The sequence below is a fragment of the Hemitrygon akajei genome, chromosome 4 (assembly GCF_048418815.1).
Source record: "Hemitrygon akajei chromosome 4, sHemAka1.3, whole genome shotgun sequence".
Classification (NCBI taxonomy): Eukaryota; Metazoa; Chordata; class Chondrichthyes; order Myliobatiformes; family Dasyatidae; genus Hemitrygon; species Hemitrygon akajei.
In genome coordinates this window covers 89,688,893-89,714,516 of record NC_133127.1, presented here as the reverse complement: position 1 = coordinate 89,714,516, position 25,624 = coordinate 89,688,893, and the positions used below count along the sequence as shown (strand labels likewise).

Below are 25,624 nucleotides of genomic sequence, written 5' to 3'. Positions count from 1 at the left end.
ACCCCCGGAAGGTGGCGGCCCATGTGGACTTGGCGCAGCTGGTCGAGATTCCGGCACCGCGGCGCAGAGGCAGACCTCCCAAACAGAGTCCGACCCAGACTGTGGATATTGGGGGGTGTATCGCCGGTTCTGGAGGGGGGGGGGTTATGTGGCGACCCACTTCCCAACGCACTCGAACCGGCTCACAAAGTGGCGCGCGCCGGCATGGAGGCCGGTCCCAAAAAGGGCACCAAGTCTGCTTCCCCAACAAGGGGAAAAGCCCGCGCGCGGGACGGGACTGTGAATACAGTATTCCCGCCCGGGGAGGGCGGGATCAGGAAGGCTTTAAAGCCAGGCTGCTAAGTTTGAATAAATCTCTTTTGCAACCGCAGCTCACCGACTGCGTGTCGTTATTTCAGTGCTGTGTGTAGCACATCGCTGCAGTATGATCAATTCCGCAATCACTTGCCATGGAGGTGACCTTACCTGGTTTGGGAAGAAAAATGCCAATCCAGTTTGTGCTTTGAATCACTGAGAATTGCAGAAGACAAGGATTCCTTCCCAGGGCCTTTGGGATGTATTTAGTATGTACACAATAGGTTCTGTTTTTTTTTCCTGTAGGATTTCTTCTACAGGATATTGAATCAGGTCCTGAAGAAGCCTTGAAAAATAATTTAATGGCCTGGGTATTAACAGGGCTGTGTTATGCAGGTGGATGAGTCAGTAGCTTTACAAAGGAAACAAGAAGATTTCCCTGCGAACCACAGAGTTTTGATAGTTGAAGACAGTATGGCTCCAGTCAAACTGAGAGGACTCTATAGAGAAACACAGGACATTGAAAGTACTGCTCAGTGTGGGAACTGCTGTGTATTTCATATTTGAGTAATCTTGTATATTTATCATTTGATTAAGCAATCTTGTTTGTTTAAATAATTCATTATGAGTTATATGTATAAATACGTGAATTGCATACGTCATCATGTGATACGGGCACGCCTTGCTTAAAGTAAACTCAAAGTTAGACCTGCATTTCGGCCTCCCATGTCTTTCTTTGAAATAGTTTAATGTTTTGAAGTTACAAAACATAACAGGAACCTGTGTCAGAGCACGAAATCTACTGGGTAATTGGAGTGAGGTTTGAGAAGCTTGTGATGCTGATCTCCTGGCCCATAGATCAGAAGAATAATGAAGAACTACAGATCCACAGTCAGTGAGAAGCATAAAGAAATTAGCCTTATAAACAGTTAGTAATGGAGGAATTAATGGACTGAAATCAACTAAATCCCCAGTTTGTGAGCTGCCTTAGTGACTATCGCCCAGTAGCACTCACATCGACAGTGATGAAATGCTCTGAGCAGTTGGTCATGACTAGACTGAACTCCTGCCTCAGCAAGAATCTGGACCCATTGCAATTTGTCAATCACCACAATAGGTCAACGGCAGATGCAATCTCAGTGGCTCTCCACACGGCTTTAGACCACACAAACACCTACATCATGACGCTGTTCATCAACTATAGCTCAGCATTTAACACCATCATTCCCACAATCCTGATCGAGAAGTTGCAGAACCTGGGCCTCTGTACCTCCCTCCACAATTGGATCCTCGACTTCCTAACCAGAAGACCGTAGTCTGTGTGGATTGGTGATAACATATCCTCCTCGCTGACAATCAACACTGGTGCACCTCAGGGGTGTGTGCTTAGCCCACTGCTCTACTCTCTGTAAACACATGACTGTGTGGCTAGGCATAGCTCAAATACCATCTATAAATTTGCTGACGATACAACCATTGTTGGTAGAATCTCAGGTGGTAACAAGAGGGTGTACAGGGTGTACACTAGTGCAGCTAACTAGTGGAGTGGTGCCGCAGCAACAACCTGGCACTCAACGTCAGTAAGACGAAAGGGCTGATTGTGGACTTCAGGAAGGGTAAGATGAAGGAGCACGTACCAATCCTCATAGAGGAATCAGAAGTGGAGAGAGTGAGCAGCTTCAAGTTCCTTGGTATCAAGATCTCTGAGGTTCTAACCTGGTCCCAACATATCAATGTAGTTATAAAGAAGGCAAGACAACCACTATACTTTATTAGGGGTTTGAAGAGATTTGGCATGTCAGCAGATACACTCAAAAACTTCTACAGTTGTACTGTGGAGAGCATTCTGACAGGTTGCACCACTGTCTGGTATGGAGGGGCTACAGCACAGGACCGAAAGAAACTGCAGAAGGTTGTAAATTTTGTCAGCTCCATCTTGGGCACTAGCCTACAAAGTACCCAGGACATCTTTAAGGAGCGGTGTTTGAGAAAGGCGGCATCCATTATTAAGGACCTCCTTAATAATGACATGCCCTTTTCTCACTGTTACCATCAGGTAGGAGATACAGAAGCCTGAAGGCACACACTCAGCGATTCAGGAACAACTTCATCCCCTCTGCCATCCAATTCCTAAATGGCCATTGAAGCTTTGGACACTACCTCACTTTTTTTTAATATACAGTATTTCTGTCTTTGCACATTTTAAAAAATCTATTCAACATATGTAATTGATTTACTTGTTTATTTATTATTATGTTTTATTTTATTTATTATTTTTTTCTCTCTCTGCTAGATTATTTATTGCATTGAACTGCTGCTGCTAAGTTAACAAATTTCACGTCGCATGTTGGTGATAATAAACCTGATTCTGATTCTGTTACCTGAGGAAATGAGTTTGATAGAGTTTTGAAGGAGGTGGCTACGGAGATAATGACTGCACTGGTTAGTCATTTACCCAATTCTATTGATACTAGAACCGTAGATTGAAAGGTAGAAAATGTATTTTACAATGAAAGAAAGAGAAAGAGAGTGAGAGAACAGGAAACTACCGATGAGTTAATTTGACATTGGTACTTTGGCAAATGATAGCATCTGTTAATAAGGAGATGGTAACAGAGCCATAATAAGGTTAAAAGAGTGAACATGAACTTATGAAAGAGTTATCATGCTTGATATATCTGTTTGAATATATTGAGTCTGGAACTAGTAGAATAGATAAGACTGAATTAGTTGAATTAGTGAATTTGGACTTCTAGAAAGCCTTTAATTAGAGACAACAAGAGTTGAATAAAATTCTAACACACAGTATTAGGGATAATATGCTGGTTTAGTTTTTGAAGATTGGTTAATGAATATGAAATAGAGTAGGAATAAATGGGCCATATTTGGATTGTTAAATATGACTCATGCATTTAGTAGCTCAGCTCAGCAGTTCATGAACTATAAAAAATAATGCAGATGAAGGGATCAAATATGAGATATATCAAGTTTGCTGGTGAGACAAGAATAGCTGGAGTATGTGCAGCAAACAGAGGATACGGTGCTGAGTGAGTGGACAGGGTTATAGCAGATAGAAGGTAAATGTAAGGTTATCCATTTTGGTAGAAAAACAGAACAACAGAATAGCTTTTAATCAGGTTTAATATCACCAGCATATGTCATGAAATTTGTTGTCTTTGCAGCAGCGGCATAATGTAATACATAATAGAGATAAAACTGAAGTACAGTGATTATATATAGTGTATTAAATAGTTAAATAAATGGTACGAAAATAGAAAGAAAAAAGTAGTGAGGTGGTGTTCATGGATTCAATGTATATTCAGAAATCAGATGGCAGAGGGGAAGAAGCTGTTGCTGAAATGTTGAGTGTGTGCCTTCAAGCCTCTGTACCTTCTTACTGATGGTAGCAATGAGAACAAGGCATGTACTGGGTGATGGGATTCCTTAATAAAGGATGCCACCTTTCTGAGGCATCGCTCCTTGAAGATGTCCTGGATACCATGGAGGCTAGTCCCGTGATGGAGCTGACTAAGTTTACAACTCTGCAGCTTATTTCGATCCTGTACAGTAGCCCCCCATACAAGCTAGTGATGCTGTCAGTTAGAATGCTTTCAACAGTACATCTGTAGCAACCTGTGAGTACCTTTGGTGATATATATCAAATCTCCTTAAACTCCAAATAAAATATAGTCGCTGTCAAGCCTTCTTAAATAGATTAAGTAGATGTTTAAAGCACAACAAGAGCAAATCTGCAGATGCTGGAAATCTGAGTAACATACACAAAATGATGGAAGAACTCAGCAGGCCAGGCAGCATCTATGGAAGAAAAGTACAGTCGATGTTTTGGGCCAAAACCCTTCAGCAGGACTGGAGAAAAATAAAGTTGAGGAGTAGATTTGAAAGGTGGGGGAGGGGAGAGAGAAACGTCAGGCAATAGGTGAAACTTGGAGCGGGAGGTATGAAGGAAAGAGCTGGGAAGTTGATTGGTGAAAGGGACAGAAGGCCATCGAAGAAAGAAGAAAAGGTGGGGGGGAGGAGCTCCAGAAGTAGGAGGGCAAGGAGATAACATGAGAGAGGGACAAGGGGATGGGAAATGATGGAGTGGGGTGTTGGGTGGAGGCATTACTGAAAGTTTGAAAAATCAATGTTCATGCCACCATGCTGGAGGCTACCCATATGGAATATAAGGTGTTGTTCCTCCAACCTAAGTGTGGCCTTATCCCGACAGTGGAGGAGGCCTTGGGTGAACATATTGGAATGGGATTGGGAAGTGGAATTAAAATGGATGGCCATTGGGAGATACCGCTTGTTGTGGCAGATGGAGCGTAGATGTTTAAAGCATTTGTGTCCAGAGGGACCTGGGTGTCCTTGTGCATAAAATACAATTTAACATACGTGTACAGAAAGCAAATACTATATTACTTTTTTTTTGCAGGAGTATTTGAGACCAAGAGTAGTGGCATCTTGCTCCAGTCATAGAGTCGAAGATTCATGAAGTCATACAGCATAGAAAGAGGCTCTTTACCGACTGCTCTGTCTACACCAACCATCATATCCATCCACACTTAACACCCATTTTCCAGCAGTCGATTCATTGTTTCCTGTGCTTTTGCAATTCAAATGCTCATCTCAATGCTTGCTCAGGCAGAGCATTCCGGATTTGAATCAGTCATTTGGCAGAAGCTTCCAGCTTGTATCCCTTCTAAACCTCTTCTGTCTTATTCTAAATATGACCCCTCCAGTTTATGACCCTGTGAAATAGGCTAAGGAAGATATCTGTCATCGACAGATCCTCCTTAAAGGTAGCTTGACGTCACTGTGCACAGCAGACAAAATCAGAGTGTGAAGGCACGAGAGACTGTAGATGTTGCCTCTGGAGCAACAAACAATCGGCTGGAGGAACCCGATGAGACGAGCAGCACTTGTGAGGGACAATTCATTACCCTCTCCCCCACCCCCACCCCCACAAATTCTGCTTCCCCACTGATTTCCTCCAGTCGATTGTTTGTTGTGCCAGTTCAGAGGGTGCTGTTTATTGAAGTATTTAAAAACTCTGAAACTATTCTCCATTGTTCTAATTGCCCCACATTTTGAAAATATCTTCCCTATTAACTACCCTATCAAATCTTCTTAGAATTTGATGCATTTCAATATTACTAACCTGGGTGTAAATGGTGTGGATATAATTGACACAAGAGATTCTGCAGATGCTGGAAATCTTGAGCAACAGACGCGATAAGCTGCAGGAATTCAGCAGGTCTGGCAGTGTCTATGGAGGGGGATAGCAGATGAAGGGTCTCAGGCCAAAAGCTTGCCTTTTCATTTGCCTTCATAGATGCTGCCTGGCCTGCTGAGCTCCTCCTGCATTTTGTCTGTGTGTGGTTGGTATGACTAATAAGTCAGCAGATGACAAGAAAAATGATGGTGTTATGGATGACAAGGAAAGTTGTCTAGGGCTATGGCAGGATATGGATCAGATGAAAAGTTGGGTGGTGCGTTGGCAGGTGGATTTTATTCTCACCAACTGTGAGGTGATGCAGTTTGTAAAGCAAAACAGAAGTAGGATGTATTTCATGAACAGTAGGGATATGTTGATGAAAAGAGGAATGTTGCGGCTTCAAGTCCGTAGTTCCTCAAACGTGGCAGTACAGGAAGATAAGGCAGTGAGGAAGGCATATGACACACTTTTCTTCATAGGCTGGTGTACATATTAAAAAAATTCCGATGTTACAATAGGCTGAGTTGAGGGATGCATTGCATGGTAATGGGTCCCTGGGCCCACTGTATCTAAACCTACATTCTTGCTCAGTTGCTCTAATCTAATTTGCCTCATTAGATCTATATCCATCTATGCCTCACCTATTAAAGTGCCAGTCTAAATATTTACCAAGCAGCAGCAAAGCAAGGCATCGGCACTTGCTGTGTTGTCTAGAAGCTGTTCCGTCATTCATCCAGGAAGCTTCTTCAATTTTAATTCATGGTGAGTAGTTTTCTGGTCACATGAGGGTTGTTAAGAATCACAGAGGTAATGAGAGGGTTATTAGTCTTAACTTTGCATGTATGGAGGTGTGAACTGTTGTAATAACACTGAGGTAGAGATGTTAGGACTGCATTGTAAATAGATGATAGGTGGTGTCGTACTTCACCCTCTCTGTAAAGGGATGGGTTTTCCAGTTTGACAAAGATGGTTTCTTTAAACTCTCTTTCAAACTATCGGTCTTCCTCTGTCCAAAGTGTGCACATTGTTATCATCAAAGGGGTGTCCCTGAACTCACTGGGCTGTGCGTTATCCCGGGAGCTGCATGAGCTCGCTGGGCTGTGCGTTATCCCGGGAGCTGCATGAGCTCGCTGGGCTGTGCGTTATCCCGGGAGCTGCATGAACTCACTGGGCTGTGCATTATCCCAGGGAGCTGCATGAACTCACTGGGCTGTGCGTTATCCCGGGAGCTGCATGAACTCACTGGGCTGTGCGTTATCGCAGGGAGCTGCATGAGCTCGCTGGGCTGTGGTTTATATCAGGGAGCTGCATGAGCTCGCTGGGCTGTGGTTTATACCAGGGAGCTGCATGAACTCGCTGGGCTGTGCGTTATCCCGGGAGCTGCATGAGCTCGCTGGGCTGTGGTTTATATCAGGGAGCTGCATGAACTCGCTGGGCTGTGGTTTATACCAGGGAGCTGCATGAACTCGCTGGGCTGTGCGTTATCCCGGGAGCTGCATGAGCTCGCTGGGCTGTGCGTTATCCCGGGAGCTGCATGAGCTCGCTGGGCTGTGCGTTATCCCGGGAGCTGCATGAACTCGCTGGGCTGTGCGTTATCCCGGGAGCTGCATGAACTCACTGGGCTGTGCGTTATCGCAGGGAGCTGCATGAGCTCGCTGGGCTGTGGTTCATATCAGGGAGCTGCATGAGCTCGCTGGGCTGTGGTTTATACCAGGGAGCTGCATGAACTCGCTGGGCTGTGCGTTATCCCGGGAGCTGCATGAGCTCGCTGGGCTGTGGTTTATATCAGGGAGCTGCATGAACTCGCTGGGCTGTGGTTTATACCAGGGAGCTGCATGAACTCGCTGGGCTGTGCGTTATCCCGGGAGCTGCATGAACTCACTGGGCTGTGCGTTATCCCGGGAGCTGCATGAGCTCGCTGGGCTGTGGTTTATATCAGGGAGCTGCATGAGCTCGCTGGGCTGTGGTTTATACCAGGGAGCTGCATGAGCTCGCTGGGCTGTGCGTTATCCCAGGGAGCTGCATGAGCTCGCTGGGCTGTGGTTTATACCAGGGAGCTGCATGAGCTCGCTGGGCTGTGGTTTATACCAGGGAGCTGCATGAGCTCGCTGGGCTGTGCGTTATCCCGGGAGCTGCATGAACTCGCTGGGCTGTGCGTTATCCCGGGAGCTGCATGAGCTCGCTGGGCTGTGCGTTATATCAAGGAGCTAAGGGACACACCTTTGATAAATTCACAGTTCTCACCTCCATTCATGCAAAGATAAGACTAATGACCCTCTCATTACCTCTACAACTCTTAACAACCCTCATGTGATTGCTGTACCTTTAAACAACTCACAGAGTTTATAAACTGAAGAACTACCTATCATGGGTTAGAAATGAGGAAGCCTCTTGGATGAGTGGTGAAATGTCATCTAGACAGCATAGCAAGTCCAGTTGCCTTGATTGACTGCTGCTTGATATACAAACACCTGGATGGCTGAGAACCTTCATAGACAGATGTCTAAGCACTTCTTAAACTTAGTGACTGTATCTTACTCTTTCACCTCCTCTGGCAGTGAATTTCAGGTATCAAATGTTCTGTGTTGTAAATGATCCAAAAGAGTGACTTGAAAGGTATTTAAAATAATAAGGTGGAATTACAGGGTAAATAAAAAGCAATGATCATAATATAATTCACCCTACAGTTTGAGATAGATAAAATAAAGTCACATGTATGAGTATTACAGTGGAGTAAAAGGAAGTATAGAGATATGAGGGAGGAGCTGGCCAAAGGTGATTGAAAGGGGACACTAGCAGGGATGATGGCAGAACAGCAATAGCTGGAGTTTCTAAGGCAAATTCAAAAGGTGCAGGGTAAATACATCCCAAAAATGAAGAAGTATTCTAAGGGGAGGATGAGGCAACTGTGGATGACGCGGGAAATCAAAGACGACATGAAAGGAAAAGAGAGGGAATATAATATAGCAAAAATTAGTGGGAGGTTAAAGGTTTGGGAAGCTTTTAAAAACCAACAGAAGGCAACCATAAAAAGCATAAGGAGAGAAAAGATGAAATAAAAAGGTAAGCTAGCCAATAATATAAAAGAGGATAGCAGAAGTTTATTCAGCTATATAAAGAGTAAAAGAGAGGCGAGAATGGCAATTGGACCTCTAGAAAATCTCACTGGAGAGGTAGAAATGGGGGACAAAGAAGTATTTTGCATTCATTTTCACTGTGGAAGACACTAGAAGTATGCCAGAATTTGAGAGTGTCAGGAGGCAGAAGTAAGTGTAGTTGCTAATACTAAAGAGAAGGTGCTTGGGAAGCTGAAAGATCTGAAGGTAGATAAGTAACCTGGACCGGATGGTCTACTCCCAGGGTTCTGAAAGAGCTGGCTGAAGAGATTGTGGAGGCCTAAGAATCACTGGATTCTGGAATGGTTCCAGAGGGCTGGAATATTGCATATGTCACTTCATTTTTTTAAGAAGGGAGGGAGGCAGAAGAAAGGAAACTATAGGCCAGTTAGTCTGATTTCAGGAGTTGGGAAGATGTTGGATTCCATTATTAAAGAAGGGGTTGTGGGGTACTTGGAGGTGCATGATAAAATAGGCCAAAGTCAGCATAGTTTCCTCAAGGAGAAATTTGGCTCACAAACCTGTTGGAATTTTTTTGAGCAAATAACAGGCAGGATAGACAAAGGAGAGTTAGTGGATTTTGTTTACTTGGATTTTCAGAAAGCCTTTGACAAGGTGCCGCACACATGGCTGCTTAACAAGATAATAAGAGCCTGTGGTAAAGATACTAACACGCATAGAAGATTGGCTGACTGGCAGGAGGGAATAAAGGCTATCTTTTCTGGTTGGCTGCTGGTGACTACTAGTGTTCCATTGGGATAGGTGTTGGGACTGCTTCTTTTCATGTTGTACATGAAAATTTGGATGATGGAATTCATGGCTTTCTGGCCAAGTTTGTAGATAATACAGAAATAGATGGAGGGCTAGGGAGCGTGGTGAAAGCAGGGAGTCTGCAGAAGGACTTACACAGATTAAGAGAATGGGCAAAGAAGGGACTGATGGAATATAATGTTGAGAAGTGTATGGTCATGCACTTTGGTAGAGGAATGAAGGTGTAGACGATTTTCTAGATGGGGAGAAAATTCTAAAATCTGAGATGTAAAGGGATTTGAGAGTCCTTGTGCAGGATTCACCAAAAGTTAACTTGAAGGTTGAGTTGATGGTAAGCAAGACATGCAATGTTTGCTTTCATTTTGAGAGGACTGGAATATAAAAGCAAGGATGTAATGCTGAGGCTTTGTATGGCATTGGTCAGACTGCACAGAGTATTGTGAGCACTTTTGGGCCACTTATCAAAAGAAAAGATGTGCTGGCATTCAAGAGGGTCTAGTGGAGATTCTTGAGAATGATTTTGGGAGGGAAAGGTTTAATGTATGAGGAGCATTTGTTGGGTCTGGGCCTGGGCCTGTACTCACTGGAGTTAGAAGAATGAGGAGGATCACATTGAAATCTATTGAATATTGAAAGGTCTACATACAGTTGGCATGGAAAAGATGTTTCCTATAGTAGGTGAGTCTAGGATTGGATGGCACAGCCTCAGAATAGAGAGATGTCCACTTAGTACAAAGATGAGAAGAAATTTCTTTAGCTAGAAGGTGGTGGATCTGTGTAATTCTTTGTCACAGGCAGCTGTGGAGGCCAAGTCATTGGGCATATTTAAAGTGGAGTTTGATATATTCTTGATTAGTGAGGGCATCAAAGGTTATCAGAAGGCAGGAGAATGGTGTTGAGAGGGATAATAAAGCAGCCATGATGGAATGGTGAAGCAGACTTGATGGGCTGAATGGCCTAGTTCTGCTCCTATGTCTTATAGTTTTATGGCCTAACTATTTGGGACTCTAGCCAAGCTATTCCATATAGTTGGCTTACTGGCATCTTTCCAACAATGTGGAAAATTGCCAAGAATGTTCTGTTCTCAAAAAAAAAGCTAGACAAATCAAATCTAGCTAATTACTACTCCTTCAGCCTACTCTCGATGATCAGCAAATTGAGAAGCTGTCATCAATAGTGTTATCAAGGAGCACTTACTCACAGTAACCACATCATTGATGCCAATTTGAGTTTCATCAGGGAAACTCCATTCCAGATCTCATCACAGCTGAATCCAAACAAAAACCAAAAAAGTGAATTCCCAGGGTGAAGTGAGAGTGACAATCCTTGATATCAAGGTAGTATTTGATGGAGCGTGGCTTCAAGGAGACCAGTTAAAATTGAAAATCAATGTGCATCCAGAGGATAACACTTCAATGGTTGAAACCATCCCTTACGTAAAGGAATAAGACTATGACTATTGGAGGGCAATCACATCAGTCCTAGGACATCATTGCAAGTATTTGTCAGGGCAGTATCTGAAACTAAGCTATCTTTAGCTGCTCCATTAATGACCACCATAAGGTTCACTGATTTTGCAGTGTTCAATAACATTCATAAATCATTAGCAGATGAACCCTGCACACAACAAGACTTGGGTGACTTTCAGGCATGGGATAAGAAGCAGTGAGTGGAATTTATGTAAGGGAATTGCCATTCCCAGTAAGAGAGATTCTAAACAACATCCATTGATGAGCATTGACACTGGCATTACCATTACCATATCTAGCATCATCAACATTTTGGTAGTCACCAGATGCTGAGGTTCACCGGAACCTCAGATGTTCTGACCCCATAAAATTGTGGTTTTGAAAGCAGGTCAGAGGCTGGGTCCTTGGTGGCAATCTTCATCCTCTACAAGCCATATCAGGAGCTTAGTAGAATATTTTCCACTTGTTGCCATGCCACCAGCTCTCAGGAGGTTTGACCCATCCAGGAAAAAGAAAACACGAGGAAATCTGCAGATGCTGGAAATTCAAGCAACACACACAAAATGCTGGTGGAATGCAGCAGGCCAGGCAGAATCAATAAGGAGAAGCACTGTCGACGTTTCGGGCCGAGACCCATCGTCAGGACTAACCTTCATCTCCCTGAGCAATAATACATCCATTGATTTTCTAAGTGTTTGTGGATATACACCTATTGTGAGCAGACCTCTGTTAATCGATTTGTGCCGATAGAAGCCCAAGATTTTCTAGCCTCTTAAGGAGTTTCATAAGCTGAGGTACTGCCTCACAATGTAAGACAACCGGGAACAGCCTTGACCTCAGGTATTGACTGTGTGGAGTTTATGCATTTTTCCTCTGACTGCATGGTTTTCTTTGGGTGCTCCAGTTCTTCCCCATATCCAAAAAATTGCACAGCTTGGTTGTTAAATTGGCCCTAGTGTATTGGCGAGTAACAGAACCTGGGAATACTGATGAGAATTAAAAATGGTGTTAATGTAGTATTTGTGTAAATGGGTGGTTGATAGCTAGTGCAGGTTTGGTGGGCTGAATGGTCCACTTCCATGCTGTATCCCTCTATGAGTTCATGAATTACTTGAGATTGTTGTAGTTGAGTACTGATAGCTTTCCCTGCTTTCTGTTTCCTGTAACGAAAAGGGACTTTGCCTCTATTTTATTAAGCAGGCAAATTAGTTCGAATAGGCAAATGGATTTGTGAGGATAATGGACTCCATGAAAGTTCAGGCTCTACTTAAGGGCACACAGTGTTCTATGTAAAATACCAGGCTAATTATTTCCAGAATTTGAAGCTGGAATTCTGACTATGCTCTGTAGCTGCAGTATTTGAATTATTTCTGCGAGAACCTCCTAACCATTATCTCCTATCATAATGTTGAAATGACTTTATAGTCTTGCTTCCTGAAGACCATTGCTAGAAAGGGAGTAATGGCTGAGAACTCTTCCATTCTTCCTGCTTCTGTCACCTTCCTCCCTATTCTTGCCCTTTCAGAATCAGGTTTAATATCATTGGCATAAATTGATAAATTTGCCATTGTGTGGTAGCAATACAGTACAATATATTTAAAGATCTATAAATCACAGTAAAACAATATATATATAAAACATAAAATGTGAGGTAGTGTTCATAGGTTGTTTCATTGTCTGCTCAGGAATCTAAAGCTGTTCCTAAATTGCTGAGAGTGTGTCTTTAGACTCCTGTACCTCCTCACCCGTGAGAAGAGGGCATATCCAGGGTGGTGAGGTCCTTAATGATGGCTGCTGCCTTTTTGAATCAACCCCTTTTGAAGATGTCCTCGATGCTGGGGAGCTGGTGCCCGTGATGGAGCTGGCTGAGTTTACAACCTTTTGCAGTTTTTTTCTGATCCTGTGCCATGACCCCTCCATATCAGATGGTGATGCAATCAATTAAAATGCACTCTCCCTGGTACTTCTGTAAAGATTTGCTACAGTCTTTGATAAAAAACCAAATTTCCTCTAACTCCTATAGCCACCGTTGTGCCTTATTTGTAATTGCATCAATATGTTGGGTCCAAGATAGATCTTTGGAAATATTGACAACCAGGAATTGGAAACTGCTCACTATTTCCATTTGGCAACAAAAGGACCCATGGATGGGTTTTGTTTAAGTTTTGAAAGGAAGACGTATGGTCCTTCTCCATATGTATTATTTAATTCCCCTTGTAGTAAGTAATATTATAGCTTTCCTGATCATGAGAAAGTCTGCAGATGCTGGAAATCCAAAGCAAGACATACACAATATTGTGGAGGAACTCAGTAGGCCAGGCAACATCTATGGAAAAGAGTAAACAGACAACATTTCGGGCTGAGATCCTTCATCAACTTTCCTGATTACTTGTTGTACCTGTGTAATTGTCCTTCGTGAATCATTCACTGGGACATCAGTTTCCTCTTCATTCCCGAGACTTGCAAGTTTCCACCATTGAAAAAATGTTTATTTTTCCTGCAATGGACAACATTTGTCAATGAGTGACTAAAATGTGCTGCCCATGTTGATGACATCATCATGTGCATAAAATATGCTAAGCACAGAAAACTTGTGCTTGGGTGCATTGTGACAGGAGTTGAACTGTCCGGTTTCCCGACTGACAATATTTCAGCAGGAAATGACCATTGCCATTTCAAACCACAACATGCTTTTATACAAAAAATATGAATAGAAAAGTAATGGAAATTAGTCCAGTTTCCATTTTGTATCCAGAGGTGAACTATGGGCTGAAAACTCAGTGAACCTGTGTTTTTACTTTCTTCAGGTGAACGGAGAGTATCATACAAAGCAATGCAGGGGGCTCTCATGATCTACTTCTACAGGTTAGTAACATCAAAATAGTGGAATAAAAGTGGAAAGGTGGTAGGGGTGTAGGCACATCAACAGATCTTTATCAGAAACCTGCATTTTACAGAAGAAAGTTTGAACATCTGAGGCAGGAGCAGAAACATATTAATGAGAAAAATGCACAGACATGATCCTTTAGATTGTTCAACCAAGGAGCCAACTAAAGACAGTGATCCAACTGAGCCCCTTAAGTGATGAAATTCTTAATTGTTTTACACTGAGCAAAGGTTCCTGCTGAGAGGTGCAAGCAGAGTTTTTGTCCACTCTTGTTAGTGCATGGCTTCAGAGGACTGAAGATTGATTAACTTTAAAATGGAGATGAAATTGTGCAAGTTAACTGTATTGTTTACTTCTCTCCAGAGAAGAGCCACGTTTCCAGGTGCCATTCCAGTTACTGAATTCACTCATGGATATTGATGCTCTTATGACTAAATGGAGATGTATGTAATTATCCTTTAAGCTATGTATATATTTATACTAGTTGCATTAAAGCATATTTTTTATTAAAGTTTTAATTTCTTCTTATTCTCCCAAAGATAATCATGTTTGTATGGCACAAAGGATGATTGGTGGTAAAGCCGGCACAGGCGGATCATCTGGTTATCAATATTTACGTTCCACCATGAGGTAGGTTAAAGGATAACCATTTCTCTAACCTTCCATTAATCCTCTCCCAAATCTGCGGTGGAAAACTGACAGAAATCTAACAGAAGTTACTGATGGTTATTACAATATATATTTGAACACTAAATATCAAATCGTTTAATTATCATTCAAATCGCGCATACACAGCTGAACGGGCCAAGGTGCAAAACATTCAAACTAGCAAGCGAATGTTCAAAAGTAGTGAGTAACATAATTCAAAATAGCAAGGAAAGAAGCATTTTCACTCGGGGAGAAAAACCATATATATAGTCCAGAGCGACAATGTCCAGCAATCGATGATACAGTTTCCCAGATGCACGCAATCCAGCCTGTCATTAAACCATTTGAACACTGGAGAGTAGCACTGATGAGAAGGGCCAGGCCCCAGCCGAGCTTGAACGCCATGCTGTAAATGCTTCCGTGTCTCTCACCTGGTCTACAGCAGCAGGCAAGCCTGAGGCTTGAGGTCTAATCTTTGCTACAAGCTAGGCTACACAGTTCCCATGTCATCTGGCCCTCCACCAGACAAGGGTAACAGGCCTGCGGCAACCTACATAATCACTGTTGCATAAGTCACATATTTCCTGAGAGTTTGTTTCTCTAGATAAAATAATGCCAAGGATTTAATTGTGGTCAGTTGCATAGTGTTTGTCTGAACTGGGGTTTCAATGCTGAATATCTTTGCTGTGGTACTATCATGTTAACTCTATCCTCCTGACTACAAATTTTCAATTAGCTTTCTTCCCCACATCTATGTACTGTAGTCAGTTACATTTGATAACCACAAATTGTCTCTGAGATCTATATTGAACTGTATTCTTTGCCAGCTTTCTACCCAATCCACAACCCCACCAATTGTGGCCACACTAACTCGGCATTAAGCTCACTCAACTCCCATTACTCTGACATCATTGTTGGAAGCTTTCTGGAGCTATCTCTGCCCGCCTCTACCCTCAGCTAGCCCTGATAACTCTTTATACACTGATCGTTTAGTCCTGCGTTGATGAAAGTCTCTCTAGCAAACGATTTTCTATAGATTCTATGGATGTACTATTACCATTCAAGGTCAAATGTTCAATCTCAGGGGATCTCCCACCCACTGCCAGCCACCTCATTGTTCCATCACTCTGCACGTCCCGTTTCTACCTCCCACCCAAGATCCACAAACCCGCTTGTCCAGGTAGACCCATTGTTTCAGCTTGTTCCTGCCCTGCTGAACTTGCATCTGCATATCTTGACCCTGTTTTATCCCCCAGTTCAGTCCCTTCCTACCTACATCCATGAAACTTCACAAACTTTTCAATGATTTCAAGTTCCCTGGCCCCCCATCATCTTATTTTCACTATGGATGTCCAGTCCCTATACATCTCCATCCCCCACGAGGAAGGCCTCAAAGTTCTTCGTTTCTTTCTGGACCCTGAGACCCAATCAGTTCTCATCCAGCACCACTCTCCTCTGTCTAGTGGAACGTCCTAACTCTTAATAATTTCTCTTTTGGCTCCTCCATTTCCTTCAAACAAAAGTTGTAGCCAGGGGCACTCGCATCGGTCCCAGCTATGCCTGCTTGTTTGTTCCCTATATGGAACGGTCTATGTTCCAAGCTTACACTGATGGCCGACCTCACTTTTCCTACGCTACATCGACTGCATTGGTGCTGCCTCCTGCGCCCATGCATAACTTGTCGACTTCATCCACCTTGCCTCCAACTTCCACTCTGCCCTCAAATTTACTTGGTCCATTTCCGACACCTCCCTCCCCTTTGAATCTCTCTGTCTCTATCTCAGGAGACAGCTTATCCACTGATGCCTATTATAAACCAACGGACTCTCAGCTACCGGGACTACACCTCGTCCCAACCTGTTACTTGTGAAAATGCCACATCTGCTCTCAGGTTGAAGCTTTTCATTCCAGAATGGAGGAGATAACCTCTTTGTTCAAAGAAAGGGGCTGCCCTTCCTCCACCATCAATGCTGCCCTCAACCACATCTCTTCCATTTCACGCATGTCTGCTCTCATCCCATCCTCCTGCCAACCTACCAGGGATAGGGTTTCTCTTGACCTCACCGACCGCCCCACCAGCCTCCGTGTCTAGCACATAATTCCGTGCAACTTCTGCCACCTCCAATGGGATCCCACCACCAGGCACATCTTTTCCTCCCCCCCCCAATTTTCTGCATTCCGTAGGGATCACTCCTTATGCAACTCCCTTGTCCATTTGTCCCTTTCCACTGATTTCCCTTCCAGCACTTATCCTTGCAAGTGGAACATGTGCTACACCTGCCCCTACACCGCCTCCCTCACTTCCATTCAGCATCCCAAACAGTCCTTCCAGATGAGGCGACACATCACCTGTGAGTCTGTTGGAGTCATCTACTGTGTCCAGTGCTCTCAGTGTGGGCTCCAGTATATCAGTGAAACCTGATGTAGGTTGGGTGACCACTTTGTTAAACACCTATGCTCCATCTGCCAGAACAAGTGGGATGGCCACCCATTTTAATTCCACTTCCCATTCCCATTCCAATATGTCTATCCATGGCCTCCTCTACTGTCGTGATGAGGCTGTACACAGATTGGAGGAACAACAGCTTATATTTTGTTTGGGTAGCCTCCAACCTGATGGCATGAACATTGATTTCTCGAACTTCTGGTAATGCCCCCCCTACCCCACTCTCCTTCTGCAGTCCCCATCCCCTTTTCCCTCTCTCACTTAATCTCCTTGCCTGCCCATCACCTCCCTCTGGTGCTCCTCTTCCTTTCTTTTTTTCCATGGCTTTCTGTCCTCTCCTATTAGATTCCCCCTTCTCCAGCCCTGTATCTTTCTCCAATCAACTTCCCAGGTCCTTACTTCACCCCTGCCCCCCTCCCTTTCTGGTTTCACCTATTACCTTGTGTTTCTCTCTCTCCTCCCCCCACCTTTTAACTCTACTCCTCATCTTTCTCTCTCCAGTCCTGCTGAAGTGTCTCGGCCTGCAACATCAACTGCACTGTTTTCCATAGATGCTGACTGACTTGCTGAGTTTCTCCAGCATTTTGTGTGTGTTGCCTGGATTTCCAGCATCAGCAGATTTTCTCTTGTTTGCAATCTATGTGTCTCTGCTCTTGTCCTGTTCCAGCAACTCTATTGCTCAGTTTATCAAATTGTTACTACAAAAAAATCACACATACCCAGCCCCTAAGTACAACAGGTATATATTTCTACAGTTTCTTTGTGCTTATGCATTGACGCCTTGTAGTAATTCTTCTATTATCCTATATTTCTGTATAGCTCCAATTCCTATTTCAGTCTACAAGATGATTTTTTAAGCAAGGAATATATCAGTCTCTTGGATTGCTGTGGAATAGATACTTGAACTTCAATAATAGTCCCCTGTTGTTTGTGAGGAGGACTTTGTAAGATCCGTTGGGTTGGGGACAAACTTTCCCATCAGAATTCAATGCCGAGACTAACGTCAGGTGGCCTGTCTAATTTTATTTTCTTACATAAGGATGCAAGTGAGTGATTTGTTCAGTCAGTTTAAAGGGGATCTTAGCTATGCCAGCAGTACAGAGGATCTGAATTCACATAAACCAAGACTGCACAGACATATGGAAGTTAATCCTGAAAAATGCAAGATAATGTATTTTTGGAGTCTATAATATGCACAATGAATGGTAGGAGCCTCAGCAATGCTGAGGAATAGAGGTTCTTGTTATACGTGTCTTAGAGCACATACTGTATCAAAAGGTCTGCTGGAACAATCCTATTTCTCCTGAAGAAATTATCATGAACATAGATTTCTCTAATTTCAAGACAAACACTTCGCTCTGTTTACTCCACCCCTCTTCTCTCTTTTTCCAGTCCCCATTCTGGTCTTCTCACACTTCTCTTCCCCTTTTTGTCCTCATGATCAGTCCATCACCTCCTTCTGGTTGTCCATCTCTTTCCCTTTCTTCCATGGTCCACTGTCCTCTCCAATTAGATTCCTTCATCTTCACCTCTAAACCTCTTCCACCTATCACCTCTCATCTTCTTACATTATCTCCCCTCCCTCGATCACCCACCTTCCCCCTCACCTGGTTTCACCTATCAGCTTGCATTCCTTCTCCTCCCCACACCCCGCCTTCTTGTTGTGACTTTTGCCCCCTTCCTTTCCAGTCCTGATGAAGGGTCTCTGTTGACTGTTTATTCACCTCGATAGATGCTGCCTGACCTGCTTAGATCTGCCAGCAGTTTGTGCATGTTGCTTGTGAGATGTGTGGCAGTCTGGGAGACGATGCCCTGATGCTGGTTGGTGGGATCAGGGTCCACAGGGAGGTGTGCTTGCTGCAACCTAGAGGCAGACTGGTACACACCAGGGTCAGAAATTGCTGATGGTGAACAGCTCCATGAACTGCTGCTGTCCTTCTGGAGGTGTCACTTCCAGGATACAGCTGGGTAGGGACAGTCAGAGTATAGACCCAGTGATGAAGAAGGAATGGTGTATTTCCGAGCAGGACTGATGTGTCACCAAAGGGAGGCGCTATTTGAGTGGTTGAGCTTGAATACCTACAGTGCGTTTTATACACGGTGCATAGTGCAGCTGTTGTAACTGCTGGTGGAAGGAATGAATATTTAGGATTATTGATGGGATACCAAACTAGTGGGACTCTTTGTTATGAAGGACATCAAGAATGGTAGTGTGGTGGTTAGCACTATGTTTTACAATACAGTTAAAGTTTGTGCATTGTCCCCATGACCACGTGGGTTTCCTCCGGGTGCTCTGGTTTCCTCTCACAGTCCAAAGACATGCTGGTCGATAGGTTAATTGGTCATTGTGGATCGTCCTGTGATCAGGCTAGCGTTAAGTAAGTGGCTTGCAGGGCCAGAAAGGCCTACTCAGTGCGGTATCTCAATCAATCAATAAATGATCAAAAGTACTGTTGGAGTTGCATTCTTGAATTATGCATTGTGGAGGATGGGGAAAAAATGAGGTATCAGAAGGTGAGAGGCTCACTACATGGTACCCAGCTTGTCTTACCATTGCATTTACAGTACATGCGTGGCCCGTTTGAGTTTCTGAACAATGGTTAACTCAGGCCCTTGATTATGGAGACCATCAGAATCAGAATACGTATGTTGTAAAATTTGTTTTGAAGCGGCGAGTCCGTGCAAGTCAAAAAAAAATTACTACAAATTACAAATAAGTAAATGGTATGAAACAGAAATAGTGAGCTGGTGTTGATGGATAAGCGCAGGTTCAAGAATGAAATGGTCGAAGGGAAGTAACTGTTCTTGAACTTGCTTTCAGGCTCCTGTACCTCATGCCTGATGGTAAAAGTGAAACAACAGTGTGGCCTGGACGGTGGAGTTTTTTTGATGAAAGTTGTTGCCTTCTGCTGTAGTCTGCACTTTCTTGAAGCCTCCCGCTATGTTATGAGCTAATACCCTTTCTTCTCTACTTGCTTGCTATGAATACGGTATAATCTGTCCTGGACAAACTACCAATAAATCAAATGATGCATAACTTTGAGCAATTGACCAAGTCACTTCCCTCCTGAATACAGTGAGCCCTGCCTCACTGCTGACATCTGCTGGTGGACAGCCAGTGCATCTTTCCTGCGTGCTGTAACACTGCAGCTGAGAAGTCTTTTAAAGAAACTTGCCTGCTCTAAACAATAGAAAGTGCAAACTCTTCTTTGACCTGACATTAAGTTTTGCATTTCCTCTCCCCTCTTACCTAAAAGTATAGTATTTTCCTGTCTGCTAATTGTGTCAGCTCTTTAACACAAGTTTTATAAATGCTTAAAGGTGGCATGGTAGCAATAGTGTTTAGCACAACACTTTGCAGTACCAGTAACCCTGGTTCGTTTGCCGCTGTTGTTTCTATGTACATTCTCCCTGTGACTGTGTGGATTTCTTCCAGGTGCTCTCCTTTCCCCCTACATTTCAAACATGCACTGGTTGGTAGGTTAATTGGTCATTGTAAACTGTCCCATCATTAGGCTAGAGTTAAGTCGGGGGGGATTAGGATAGGGTTAAAATAGGGGGAGGGGGTGCAGTGCTTTGCTAGACAGTGCAGCTTGAAGGTCCAGAAGGGACTATTCCATGCTGTACCTCAATACATCAAAAAAAAATTTCAATTAAATTCTAAATCACTGAACATATAGTGGATTAATTAAATTATATATCAAGTGTGAAGAAGGATTCATTGAGATAAACATTCAAATGTGGGTTACACTTTAGCTAGGGAAATAAAGCCTTAAACTTTCCAGCACCCAATTTCTATAACTGAACACAATGCTGTGTGCAAATAGCCATTTTCGATGTTAGCATTACTGAAAGCTCAGGATTCTGCAAATGTGGAAATAAAGACATATGTTTCCCTTAGGCAAATTGATCCAGACTGTGAATAAATTTGGCCCAAACACCAGTCTAATTTACAAGTATTCACCTAACAACCTGTAATTGATCCATTTATTCCCACTCTATGAATTTTGTTCAGTAATCAGTTTTGAATCTATGTCAATGCATTATTCCCAGTTCGATGTGCTCTAACCTTGCTTCTCAACCTCCTAGGTGGGAAGACTGTGCTCTGTGTTTGTTGTTCAATTTCATGGTTCCCCCCCACCCCCCCAAGAGTCATGGTTGATTAATATGAGGAGCTGGCTTAAATGCATTCAACCAACGGATGCATAGTGCTTCTGCAAGGCCAGGGGCTGATAGCAGCTGAAGGACGTGCGTTAAGTTTCAGAGGCACAGACTGTAATCATGCACCCAAGATTAGTTAATGAATGCTCTTTTCATGCATATTGAATGATTTCCTTTGACTCATGCCCAAAGATTATTTTCCTTTATTCAAACTCTCTGTTCATTATATTGGAATCTGCCACTACTGCAAATATATTTGTTTAGCCCTCAGCAAAATTTAAAAGTTAATCATCCAAGGAATTCACCATTCAAGTTGCCAGTAGGTTTGAGCTCACTCAGAACCTGCATCCTAACTCTCACCAAGTCCTTCTCACCCAACACCCTTCCAGTAGCTGATCCGCATTGATTCTCAGTGCTTCCAGTCCTTCCATTTCAAAGTTCCCTTCCCATTCCCTGGCCTTACCTCTTCAAACTCTGTAACTACCCCCAGTCTTACAGTCTTACAATTCTGGCTTCTTGTTCTTTCCCAAATTTGAAATTTAATTATGGAATCCTCTATTGGCAGCATCCACTCAATGAGGCCACATCCACTGAATTTCCCTTCCTATATCTCCACTTCTCAACTGCCATTTCCTTCCTTATAATGCTCTTTAAAAACTACACAAAGAATGGAAACAGAGGACAAATTTAGTGTGCCTGCTTTTGAGCAATTTCCCACTGGTTGAGCACCTCTACAAAGATTAACAATTTTAAATTGTGTGTAATCAGCATTTGAGAATTACAAGTAATTTGAGGTGGTGTAGCTGTTAGGGTGTCAGATAAACAGGGTGTAAAGTATATTTTTGCATGGGTTGTTGGGCAACCAAAAATTATAATTCAGAAGATGAGTTTAGCTCAGAAGTTTGAGAGCTACTTGTTTAAGGGAAGGAACTGGACTAATAATTTTCTAAAGCTATTTTTGCTAATATGCCTTCCTGCAACCCATGCACTTGATCGATTGATTACTTCAGAGACATTGAAGATTTACATCTGACTGTAAGACAGTTATGTCCAGATGAAGCACAATCTTATTGAAAGACAGAACACCAAGTGACAAGACGTACTTCCTTGTTTTTATAAAATTCCACAAAGTTGTTTCACATCAGTATTTGAATACTAAAATGCAAATGTCTGTTTTGCACTTCTGACACATTTAAATTTACTGCATGATTGCAGGGTCAGCTTTTTAAGCATGCAAATACCTTTTTAAAGATGACTTCTTACAGGAAATAAATAATTATTTTTCATAAGGATCAAGAAATGGAGGGCTGTGGGGAATGGCACTGAAGAGTAGATGATGCCTGGGGTAAATTAACTATGATCATATTGAATGTTGGGGTAGGTTTGAGAGTGGTCACACGCTGCTAGTCTAGTTCTTTTGTTGTTGTATATCACGCCTGTGTGCTCCCCCACCTTATATTAATGACCAATATTTGCCTGTTGGTGGAGTGGTGACACAGAAATTTAAGTAAAATTGGTGGCTTTATCCTCTAGTAAAACAGTTTTATTATGATTAATCTATTACTGATAGTGAAATGCAATTTTATCTTTTTTTAAGGTTTAAGTTATACTTAAAATCTGTTGCAGCCCACTGTCCTTTTCTTGGGAGGGGCAATTTATACAGAATATAAATTAGTAAGTCACTTCTCCAATGTATAATCTCAACAGGGCCTCTTTCACCTTAGGTGGTTGAGGAAGTTTGGTATGAGCCACAAATCCTAAGAACTTTCTACAGGGGCACAATTGAGAGCATCCTGACTGGCTGCATCACTGCCTGGTATGGGAACTGTACTTCCCTCAATCACAGGTCTCTGCAGAGAGTGGTGCAGACAGCCCTGCGCATCTGTAGTTGTGAACTTCCCATGATTCAGGACATTTACAAAGACAGGTGTAAGAAAAGGGCCCGAAGGATCATTGGGGACCCGAGTCACCCCAACCATTATCTATTCCAGCTACTACCACCCAGGCAAGGGTACCACAGCATAAAAGCCAGGACCAACAGGCTCCAGGACAGCTTCTTCCACCAAGCCACCAGACTGATTAACTCATGCTGATCTGAGTCTATTTCTATGTTACATTTACTGTTCTAATTATTGTAAATTATTATAAATTACTATGATTGCACATTTAGATGGAGACATAACAGAAAGATTTTTACTCCTCATGTATGTGTACGTGAAGGTTGTAAGAAGTAAAGTCAATTCAGTTCAATTCAGTCTCCTAGCCAAATATGCCAATTGAAAGAATCCACTTTAAGTTCTGATTCAGACTTCTGTAATGCAAAATCCAATGTTGGCAAAACATCCTTTATTTGCCACAGATAACATTAAAAATTACTGAAGAATCCAAGCCAGTTTCTCTTGATTCTCACTACGGTTTTCCAAAATAATTCCCCTTCCCAGTAACATCCTTGAGGAATGATGTTTTTTAGATCCGCCACGACCACCAACAGATACACGGCATAGAGTGCTTTGGAAAATCTTTAAATAGTAATTTTGTAAACATTGTTGTGAAAGAACTATTTCAGTAATCTGCCCTTGTTGTAAAAGTAATTTTAGCCAATAAAATGCATTTTAAATATATTTTTTCTTTTTTGTAATCTTTATTTTAGTGACCGATACAAAGTATTTGTTGACCTGTTTAATCTTGCAACCTTCTTGGTCCCACGACACTGGATTCCAAAGCTGACATCGTCAATCCACAAATTCCTCTACACTGCAGAGTGCTGTGATAGCTCATACTTCAGCAGCGAGGAATCTGACTGAAGTCAAGATCGCATCAATGTTTCACACGGAATACGATTCAGAAAGGAAAATACATAAAGTTCAAGATATTCAAAGCTTATAATGCAATCTCTTTCTCAAATACATCATCAAGCAAGACAGAGAAAGAACTTGGGATAAATCTTATATTGTATGATAGTGAAATGTATGTACTAACAAATTGAGCACAAATTTTATATCTTCCCAGATTTTTACTTCTGTTGACTATCTTGTGCTTTCAATCTAATCTGCTTGACTAGCACCCTACTAAATACCACTAGATGTAACTGGTTTGTTGCACCAGTTTCACAAATATAGTGGATTCTGGTTAACTGGGACACATCGTACATTTTGGCTCAATTAAATGGCTGCCCCCAATTAGCTGAAGTTTCAAAGAAATAATTTAAAAGGTTTAAAAACAACAAACTACTGTTTAACTGAGTAACAAATTAGGCATTTAAATAAAATACAGAAGAACTTAGAACAGTACCAGTGTTACTAGAGTACTATAAAATGTGTATTAGTTCCTAATAGTTATCAGTGGAGGATTTAATCCAGTGTATGCTGCTGTGTATGGTGTGTCCAATGAGGGGTAACAGCTCTGGTGAAGGAGCTTGTTGCATCCATTATGGGGCAGCTCATTCACCATTGGATCCCACTGGACACTCAGCTCTCACCTGTGGCTCCAAGTAGCCATTTGCATGCGACGATGGCCACACCCTAGTATACTGCTTTGACAAATGGGCCTCAGACCCTGGTGAAATAAGAGACTCCAGTTTGTGAGCTGACTGATGTGAAGTCAGCTTTGGTGGACTGGGCAGATGAGATTCACAGTGAGATCCGATGGTCAGGAAGGCTGTTCTGCAATGAGAGTGCATGAAAAGGTACAGAAGTCATGGTTATCCATTGAAACCAAGAAAGACCCAGGTTTGTGAGGACTACCCATACCATTGGACCTGCATTTCTGAGGTTGAGAGAGTGGAACTGCCCCAGTCCAATTGTTTTTCCCACTTTAAGAACTCTCTCTCCCAGGTTTCACTGTCATTGCTGGATACAGCGGGCAACCAACAGTTTGCCGTGCACTTTTGATTGGCTGTAAATGAACAGAATTAGTGCAGACACCTAGTGTAGAAAATGGACTACTTTCATACAAAGCTTACAAAAATTGTATCTCCAAGTCTTCATTTTGATTATAACATTCAAGATGATTGTCAAGAACTTTCAAATTCTCCTTCGTTCCTATCTTGTTGAAGTAGTGAAATCATTTCGTTTTCAGTCCCAGCTACTTCTAGCATTTCCAAACATGAATGCTTGAAACTGCAGTGAGCAAAACGGTTCCAAGTTGTCTTACTGCTTGTATCTTGGCAACTATCAGTGACAAAAATCGATACTTTTTTGAACATAAACATATGCAACGGATGCTGTAAAAAAACTGTTCGCTCTAAGCATAATGTAATGTCTAACAGTCACACAAGTTCTCATAACTGATGCTAGTTAGAAACTGTTTGGCAACAGACTCCTGGCCCAATTATGCAAGATAGTGCCCTAAATAAACAAAGGAAATCCCAACTATTTTGCAATTAGTTTTCGTTCTTTAAGAGTTATCCCAAATAGTTAATCAATGGACCAATTAACCAGAATCCACTGTATTTATTCATATTTTTATTAGATAGTATGTAGAATATGTAAAATTATTTTCATTCTGTAATTGATGTACACTCTTAATGTTATATTTAAAAAAAGGGCAATATTGCTTCTGAAAATTAATTGACAAGCCTTTTGACATAAATATTATAAATATATAGTGATATAA

General features: G+C 42.4%; 1 protein-coding gene across 1 annotated transcript in view; it reads left to right on the top strand.

Moving 5' to 3' along the window:
• Positions 1–25,473, top strand: part of LOC140726524 (tryptophan 2,3-dioxygenase-like) — a 76,273-nt gene extending 50,800 nt beyond the window's left edge. The window contains exons 10-13 of the mRNA XM_073043031.1: positions 13,676–13,733; positions 14,119–14,198; positions 14,295–14,385; positions 23,661–25,473. Of these exons, the coding sequence (XP_072899132.1) occupies positions 13,676–13,733; positions 14,119–14,198; positions 14,295–14,385; positions 23,661–23,814 (383 nt within the window). The 3' untranslated portion in view covers positions 23,815–25,473. The remainder of the gene's footprint in view (positions 1–13,675; positions 13,734–14,118; positions 14,199–14,294; positions 14,386–23,660) is intronic.
• The last annotated feature ends 151 nt before the right edge of the window (positions 25,474–25,624 follow it).